Source organism: Scardinius erythrophthalmus (genome assembly GCF_964197995.2).
Source record: "Scardinius erythrophthalmus genome assembly, chromosome: 1".
NCBI lineage: Eukaryota > Metazoa > Chordata > Actinopteri > Cypriniformes > Leuciscidae > Scardinius > Scardinius erythrophthalmus.
In genome coordinates this window covers 55,802,188-55,811,618 of record NC_138221.1, presented here as the reverse complement: position 1 = coordinate 55,811,618, position 9,431 = coordinate 55,802,188, and the positions used below count along the sequence as shown (strand labels likewise).

General features: G+C 38.3%; 1 protein-coding gene across 1 annotated transcript; it reads right to left on the bottom strand.

The window, feature by feature from the left end:
- Positions 1-338: 338 nt before the first annotated feature.
- gcat (glycine C-acetyltransferase) lies at positions 339-7,176 on the bottom strand. Its single transcript, XM_081386190.1, has 10 exons — positions 7,111-7,176; positions 6,816-7,010; positions 4,248-4,378; positions 4,068-4,169; positions 3,820-3,966; positions 3,180-3,334; positions 2,683-2,765; positions 1,343-1,514; positions 911-1,032; positions 339-812 (listed from the first exon to the last, which is right to left on the bottom strand). Exons 1-10 carry the CDS (start codon positions 7,130-7,132, stop codon positions 661-663), a joined length of 1,281 nt encoding a protein of 426 aa, XP_081242316.1. The 5' UTR covers positions 7,133-7,176; the 3' UTR covers positions 339-660.
- Between the last annotated feature and the right edge of the window lie 2,255 nt (positions 7,177-9,431).

The following is a 9,431-nucleotide window of genomic DNA, read 5'->3' as shown; positions in this document are numbered from 1 at the left end:
TGTTACCTTTTACATTTTTGTGGTTTCATGAATGGTTCAGTGTTCCTTAATTGCTTTACTATTTATATAATTAAAAAGCATATATTAGGCTGTAGTGACATAATGACAGACTCCACTGTGACAACATGTCCCACTATTGGACTGTTGCTTGAAGAAATGTTGTAAATAGTAATAAAATGGTATTTTTGTTTATTAAACATCAAGAATTAGGTTTCATTTTATAAACCTGTATAAGGGACAGAGAATGTCTAAGGTCTTGTAAGTAGTTAATTAAAAGGTCATAATTCTATAAGAAATAACTAAATGTTGTGTGCAAAAGTTTTAGATACAGCAGAGGAGACATTAAGTGGCATCTTTTTATTTTTTTAACCATCTATGGACAATTGTAGCATAAGCATGATCTGTACATGATTTTGCAAATAATGTCTCAACTGAACAAAGTCAAGATCATTTTGGTATAAAGCTGCTGTACAAGACTGCTGTAAAAGTAGCAACTGTTAATCATAGAGAAAACATTTATTCTGCCAATACCAAAAATATACAAGTACCCCTTGACCTTCACTGATCTCAGTAACATTAGAAGAATCACATTTTTTTCTATGATATGTAACTTTAGCCACACTCTAACAGTCAGCCACTTTGTCCGTTCTGTTTTTGACATTAGGAGACGACCCCGTGCTTCCTGCCTGTCTGAATGAAGGCATCTACGGCACGATCAATGTCCTCATCAGTGTGAGCCGCAGAGATCTGGACTCGAATGCGGGCTTTTCCTTTGGGAACGACTGGGTAGGAGAAACCGATCACATACACTCCTGATGACAAGGAGAGAAAAACAGTGTTTTAAACTGGGCTGCTGGACTATTAGATGTGTTCATTTAATTGGACATGACATATACGCCCGAATTCTCACCCAGTTTTAGCATGTCGTCAGCCATGAGCGAAGCCAGGCGAGCGTCTCCTAGCATCACAGGACAGATGGGATGAGCTGTGCCAGAAATGGTAAACCCTGCCTGGGTCATGTTGTTTCTAAACCTTTGGGACGGAAGAAAAGATGCACAATAGACCATTGTGTTGAGAACTGCCATCATTAGCTCAATGAACTCTAAAAATCCTTTCTTCTTAAAAGCATTCATACTGGAAAACTGGAATACTGAACCAGCAAAAGTCAGCTCATTTTGTTTTGACTGCAAGGCCGACTGCTGCTTTGAAAAGCATATTCTGTTAGTTTTAACCCTGCGTATCTCCTTTCCACAAACGATAGATGCAGTGACACAAGCTAAAGGGTGTAACCGTATCTACAGTGCAAACATCGCAGAACACCAACTCCCACCTCCAGTCCTACCTCATGGTTTTAGCTGCCATGGACTGAGCGATTTCATTGGATGCCAGCAGCAGCTCCACAGCACGGGTGGCACAGCCCACCACAGGAGGGGGGAGGGAGTTGGAGAAGAGATATGGACGAGAACGCTGTCTCAGAAGCTCAATTAAAGCCTTGGGTCCGACGGTGTAACCACCTGACAGAGAATCAGAAAAGTATATGTTTGAAAGGACTGAAATGGCTTCAGCCTTATTAGCAAAGGAACTTTGCTGTTTAATTTGTAATTTTACCCGACATTAGCTATGTTTACATCTACCAATTTTTAAATGAATTTTGCAATATCGCATATATATATATATATAAAAAAAATGCTGGATGGAAACCGCAAGATGCGAATCGTTTTAACAAATAAATCCCTCAATGCGTAACAAACAAGTAATAAAAACTCAGTGAGTGTTTTAGCGCAATTTTCTCACCTCATGGGATCACAACACTAAGAGATAGTAAATCTTTTCCTGGATTTTTTTTGTGCGTTCCCGAGATTAGACCTTCCTTAACATAATGCCGAAAACCCGAAGTCTCTAGGTGGTCTGGTTGAGGAGTAGATAGAAGTGCAAGATTGGTGCGCACAGACGCACAGAACAGGAATCATGAGTTAACAAGCGCAATTTTGTCCGGTGGAAAATTGCGCTAAAAACCTTGCGTGACTTTGCCTCAAAAGTGGCTGTGATTGGATAACTGGACTAACCAGCAGATCAGTTTCATTGTAGATCATCTCAAATGTTGGTTTGATCGTTCTGAAATGCCTGAGCCAAAGTCTGTCATGAAAATGATATGGTTTAATTCCCTCCCAGAACATTATTGCGTTCACAAACACCAGCATCTGAACGCAAGATAACACAACAGCGTTTATTGCGTTTCGCCTGCTTAACATTTATTATGGAGGAAAAAAGAGCTACAGTGGCTGTAGCAACTTCCACTCTTATTACAGATATTTTGCGTCAGTTTCCCAGCAAGGGACAATTTTGTTACCCGTAAGCCAATCACATAACGTTTGGTTATGGCGTGTGTTATGCGCAGGCTCAGCCGCATCTAACTTCCACTGTAAACACATGTATGATGTGAAAACAAAACCATCGAGCGAAATACCGGAGTGAACATGGCTTTGAACGACTTTTGCAGATTATGTGAAGTAATAAATCTACACATCCACGGTACAATCAGTGTCTATGTCGTCACGGCTCTCAGCCCGCCCTCTGTTCGTTGATTGGCCGGCTGTTTTGAGGCCGGAGGAAAACGGTCACTATCTCAGACTGAGTACAGAAGCGAACTGAAATTGAGCGGAAGTACGAAGACATACGCACCAGCAGCACCTCCCAGTGCTTTTCCCAGAGTGGAATTGACGATGTGCACTTTGTCCATCACACCCAGGAGCTCATCAGTTCCTCTGTGGGAAATAAATGCACAGATGTCCACTTGTAAGATAGCCTCAAGATGAAGTAATTATTTAAAATGAGACAAAACAAGAATTAAAATAAGACAAAAATACACACAAAAAAATCTAGATTTTCTTAGTATTTGATTATTTTTATAATGAATATATCTTTCTAGTCTCTAAAATATTTTATTGGGTAGAAATTGTGAGTGGGGGACCTTGAAGTAAAAAATGTTGTCTTCAAGCAAAACATATATCATCGATTAACAACCTCGTAGTTCGCAGTCGGTCTATTTTTAAAGGTTTATAAGTTATCGTTAAAAATCAGTTCCCCTATGGAGAAGTGAATGGGATGTTTCCTTCAGGAATCAGACTGTTGCACTCTATTTTTGCAAGTGCTACCAAGTGTTTCTTCTGTCAACTCACCGGCCGCGAGCACCCATGAATCCTGTGGCATGACACTCATCAATGAAAACCAAAGCTCCGTACTGCTCCGCCAGATCACAGATACCCTTCAGAGGAGCCACATCCCCATCCATGGAGAACACGCCGTCTGTGACCACCAACCTCAGACGAGAGGACTGTGGGGTAAAGTGAGTGAATCAACACTAAATTCTCCCAAAATGATCTAGCTCCTCTCTAAGGTGTATATGAACATAAATGAAATGCAAAACTAAAAGTAATGCAATTTTTGTCAATTATATCCATTGTTGACAAAAGTTGACTAAACATATTAAGCTGCCACACAGTAATTTTATTACAAACTTTATTTTCATATCCCCATGCACATAAACCACTTGCGGTTGCATGAAAGAGATTTAAGGAATAGTTGACCCCAAAATTCTGTCATCATTTACTCTCCCTCAAGTTGTTCCAAACCTGTGTGAGTTTCTTTCTTCTGCTGAACACAAAAGAAGATATTTTGAAGAATGTTGGTAATCAGACAGTTGATGGACCCCATGGAAGTCAATGGGGTCCATCAACTGTCTGATTACCATCATTCTTCAAAATATCTTCTTTGGATATTGAAGTATCCCTTTAAGTCATGAGAAAAATCCAGTGATACCTGTGATTCTTTCAGCTTTTCTTCCAGGTCATTCAGGTCCATGTGCTTGTAGCGGAACCTCTTGGCACGGCACAATCGAATGCCGTCGATAATAGAGGCATGGTTTAGTTCATCAGACAACACGGCATCATCAGGACCCAACAGGACCTAAAGCAAAGAGCACCAATGAATTGAATTGTTACAGTGCATTGGTAGTGTAACTGTAACACGTTTACTCAAGTATATAATATGACGATTGGTTAAGTCACCTCAAACAGACCAGCATTGGCATCAAAGCAGCTTGCATACAGAATGCAATCTTCTCTTTCATGAAACTGGGCTAGCTTCTCTTCCAAGTCCTTGTGAAGGCTCTAGAGAACAGAGATTAAAAACAAACATTAAGGCATCGATAAGCAATCAATGTGTTCAAATGCATTATTTTCCCTCACCTGGGTGCCGCAGATAAAGCGAACTGAACTAAGGCCAGCGCCATACTTCTGCAGGGCATCTATTCCAGCCTTCACCACCTCCGGATGACTGGATAAACCCAGGTAGTTATTTGCACAGAAATTCAATATGTCTACAAAAGAAATAGGGAGGCGTGGGCCATCAGAAGATGAAGAGGAGCAAAAGATCAAATCCGCTTTATTCACAGACATGTGGATATGCTGGACACTTGCTGGATGCTTTCCTTCACAATCCAGTCCGAAACATTTACAAAAATAACAATTAATTAAAGTATGTTTGTCCAACCCAGTATTATATATTAGTATTGAGGTACTAACATAGTTTGTATTAATATTTAGATTAGTTTGGTAAAACATTATTGAAATCAAAAGTTGTGTTTGTTAACACTAGTTAATGCAATGTGAATTAACATGAACAAACAATGAACCGTTGGATTTTTAATATCTAATGTTAACAAATAATAATAAATACTGTAACAAATGTATTGATCAGTTAGTTAATACATAAACTAATGTTAACAAATAAGACCTTATTTTAAAGTGTTACCGTTTGTTTTTCTTTAGACATTTTCCATTTTTATAGTTTATTTCTGTCACTTTTTGGTAATTTTTATTATCTTTTAAAAAGTATGTCTATATTGTTTTTTTTATTATTAATTTTTTTTTAGTACATTGAGATAAACTAAATGAAAATGCTAAATATTTCCTTGCCAACTAACTGAATTAAAATAGGCTCCAAATGTAGTTTTGGTTATAGATAGATAGATAGATTCTCAGTTCTCAGTTCTCCTCTGGCGTTTATGAACTAGAGGTCGGATTTAACTGTAAGATTAAAAATATTATATGAATGCCTGGCTGAAGAGATGCGTCTTTAATCTAGTTTTAAACTGGGAGAGCGAGTCTGAGCAACGAACAGTATCAGGAAGGCTATTCCAGAGTTTTGGAGCTAAATGTGAAAATGATCTCCCTCCTTTGGTTGATCTGGATATCCTAGGTATGACCAAAAGCCTCGAATTTAGTGATCTTAAAGAGCGCGATGGATTATAGGGCGATAGAAGATCCGTTAAATAGACTGGAGCTAAGCCGTTTAGGGCTTTATAAGTCAGTAGCAATACCTTGTAGTTAATACGGGACTTTATAGGTAACCAATGTAGTGATGATAAAATTGGTGTTATATGATCATATTTTCTTGATCTAGTAAGAACTCTAGCGGCGGCATTTTGGACTAACTGTAGCTTGTTTATTGAGGATGCAGGACAACCAGCTAATAAAGCATTACAGTAATCTAGTCTCGAGGTCATGAACGCATGAACTAACTTTTCTGCATCAGAAACTGATAGCATATTACGTAGCTTAGCAATGTTTCTAAGGTGGAAAAAGGCTGTTCTTGTAACATGTGAAATATGATTTTCAAAAGACAGGTTGCAAACTAGTATAACACCCAGGTCTTTTACTGTAGATGATAAAGTAACAGGACATCCTACTATGTTAAAGTTGTATTGTGAGAGGTTTTGTGGGCGGTTTTTTGAACCGATGATTAGTACCTCTGTCTTGTCTGGATTTAATAAAAGAAAATTGCGCGTCATCCAATCTTTTATATATTTAACACACTCTGTCAATTTGGATAATTTAGCGTTTTCATCTGGCCGTGATGAAATATATATTTGAGTGTCATCAGCATAACAATGGAAACTAATTCCATGTTTCCTTATAATATTTCCAAGTGGCAGCATATATATTGAGAATAATAGAGGGCCCAACACAGATCCCTGTGGCACTCCATAGTTTACTGGAGTTATGATCGATTTTTCTCCATTAGACAAAATAGACAAAATGGTATCAGTCAGATAGGTATGATCTGAACCAGCTTAATGCTTGTCCTTGAACACCAGTATATGTTTTGTAGTCGATCTAAGAGTTTTGTGTGATCTATAGTATCGAACGCAGCACTAAGATCAAGTAAAACTAGTATTGAGATACAGCCTTGGTCAGAAGCTAAAAGTAAATCATTTGTGATTTTAACGAGCGCAGTTTCAGTGCTATAGTGCGGCCTAAAACCAGACTGAAACTTCTCATAGATAGGTAAATAGATAGATAGATAGATAGATAGATAGATAGATAGATAGATAGATAGATAGATAGATAGATAGATAAATAGACAGATAGATAGAAATATAAATAGACAGATAGACAGACAGACAGACAGATAGATAGATAGATAGATAGATAAATAGACAGATAGATAGATAGATAGATAGATAGATAGATAGATAGATAGATAGATAGATAGACAGATAAATAGACAGATAGATAAATAGACAGACAGATAGATAGATAGATAGATAGATAGATAGATAGATAGATAGATAGATAGATAGATAGATAGATAGATAGATAGATTTAGAGGAGGACATTTTTGAAATAATAAAGATTTAATTCCCCTTGACAGGTGTCTCCAGGAACGTACAGTACAACCTAATCATAACATTCTGCCCTGAAGTATAAGTGTTTGTGTCTGGCACCCAGGGTTGCCAAACACCCGCTGCTCACCGCCTGAGCTGCCGTCCACGGAGATATGAGGGCCCTGTTTGGAGGTGATGACTCGCTCCCCCTTCCATGTGCCCGCAGCGCGGATAGAGTCCAGCTCGCTCTCCAGGACAGCCCGCGCTTGAGCCGCAGCCGCGTACGGTCTGCTCGCGCAGGGCTGCAAAACACTCCTCAACGGAGCCCTGAGGCCGCGAACAGCTGTGCGAAGTGACATTTCTCACACACTATCGCAGCAAGTAGTACAGTAAAAGTACTTGGACTCGAAATAAGTGACGTTGACGGCGGACATGTAACTCACATTCACATGGGCGTTGAAACATCAACCAATCAGACGCGTTTGCGTGAGAGGGCGACTCGCTCTTGATCCAATGGCAGAGCAGCTGATTCTGCATTTTTAAAGACACAGACTAAACTGACATATGTTGTGTAACTCTACAGTTCCAAACTATAATGTACAAATAAATGGTTATTGTCGGGAACTACTGTTGCAAGCTCTATTATGCATCTGATATGAATCGCGGTTGAAAAGGTTCAGAGAAAAATGCAATGCGCTTAAAGTAATTGCAGAATTAAATAGATAAACGCGGGAAAGAGGCGGACTGACTTCCCGTCTGACCACTACTGAATGTGCATGTCATATACGCGGGAATATATCTTCCATTTCCCGGCAAATGTGCATGAGTTAGTCAGTCAGCTCTCTACTGTAGAGAGAGAGAGAAAAGTTTGAGTTATGAAAATGTTGGCAGGAACACATTGCTTTTTAAGACTGTCAGTGACCTTTTTTTCAGTTTATTCAATATGGACCTTTGTTCAGGTTTTTATTTTTATTTTTTATTTTTATGCTTTATACGACGGTTTGCAGTGGAGTGAGAGGGAAAAACTTTAAAGGGTAAGTAATTCTTCTGAAAATATTATATTTTATCTTTATAAAAAAAACCATGTACTTGTAAAAACACCACACATAAACAACACTGAGTAGTTTAGGTTATTTATATTATCGCTTTGGTTATATTAAGTTTAGATTAATAGATTTAATACAAATATTTGATTAATTAGTGCACCTCCTATAATGTTTCTTAATTAAAGTATAAAAATGTACATTGGGTAGACTGATGGCGTGAAAGATATAATGTTTAATATCTTGGGAATTCAGCCAGCACAAATGTTCGTTCTGCAGTGTAAATTGGCTAAAACAATGCACAAATGAATAAGCGCTACTTCAACTTCACACAAATCAAATCCCTAAATAAATAAAAACTAAATTAAAATAGTCAAAAAAAAAAATCTAATTCCTCTTGTCGTCATCAGAAACGTCATAGGTGGGCGTTCCCTATCCGCGGGAAATCCAAATTCGTGAGTTCGTGTGTTGTTGCGTTCACAGAAAATAACTAAACGCGGAACTTCAGATAACACATGCGAATGGAATTCTATATGGAAACCAATAACTCAGGTCAGAATTATTCTGTTTCATCCACATTTGCATTCTCAAACTATGGCTTTGATCACCCGGACTGTTTTCTTCCTGTAAACTGTATTGGACAAAATGGACGGCATTATTCATCGTAACTTATTATCGCAATTTAAAGCGTTTTTATGCAACACAAAACGTGTAAATGAATAAAGAACAGTATTTCGGATTAGTAGACATCGACTAAGAGACTTGTTGTGAGCGCTCGCGATGACAATAAAATACATTTTAACGAATGTTGATCGAAGCGAGTATAACCCTGCATATATTGATCAGAGCTATATTTGATCACACAAAATATGTCGCTTTCTTATAATTATCCTAATTTAAGTATTTCTCACCACAGATAGGCCTTCCATAATTGAATCCCTACGGAGGGTCTTAAGAAGAGCCTGGGCATTCCTGTGCTGCGGTGGACATGATAACTCTGGTGTGTGTATATTCTTGAATATTTTTAAAAAGTTTATAAACGCATTGTGAAGTCATGCAATGTACTTTTCCAAAACAAAAACAGAAATTCAGCTCTCAGTTGAAGAAACAGCGCCACCTCTTGGTTTGAGCACTGTACGACCATGGAATTACAGTGAATGGAGGTTTTCCTAGAAGAACGGTTTAGGTGAGACGCTTTCATTCAATGGACAGGCTTTTATTAAAGTGAAATTAATTGCATTTGAATTCCTTAATTTTGAGTGATTCAAATGGATGACATCATGTTGACGTGTTCCACTGTACTAATGGCCACTCCATTCATTCCATACAGAATACTTGGATCAAGATGAAGAAACAACTTTATAAGTTTAGCACTTTAGAGATGGAGGATTGGCCCCCTTGGCCAATTTCAAGACATGGGGCAGAGTTACATGCGCTCACGCCACGTGTGTGCACAAGGAGTTTTGGACCTATGTTGCGTTTGGTTTGGTCCATGCAAGGCATCAATAGAGCATTATCTCGTCTATTTGATGGTGATAGGGAGTCCTGCCAAGCTGTTGGCCCTAAGATTTAATTTGGCCAACAGTGAAAAATTAGATTTCTGTAGACAAATGAATCAATCATTCATTCACTCTTTATTGTGTAAGGGAGAATATCAGGGCTGGTATTCAGTACACAACTGCGAGTGTGATATTCCATTTATACCATAATTCAGCAAGATA

Bases quoted from the DNA above. Each gene is read 5' to 3' on its own strand.
- gcat (XM_081386190.1), bottom strand. From the start codon at position 7,132: ATGTTTCAACGCCCATGTGAAT. The intron at 3,335-3,819 runs GTATCACTGGAT...TTTACCCCACAG, and splicing joins AAAAGCTGAAAGAATCACAG to TCCTCTCGTCTGAGGTTGGT. The intron at 1,033-1,342 runs GTAGGACTGGAG...TCCGTCCCAAAG, and splicing joins ATGGCAGCTAAAACCATGAG to GTTTAGAAACAACATGACCC.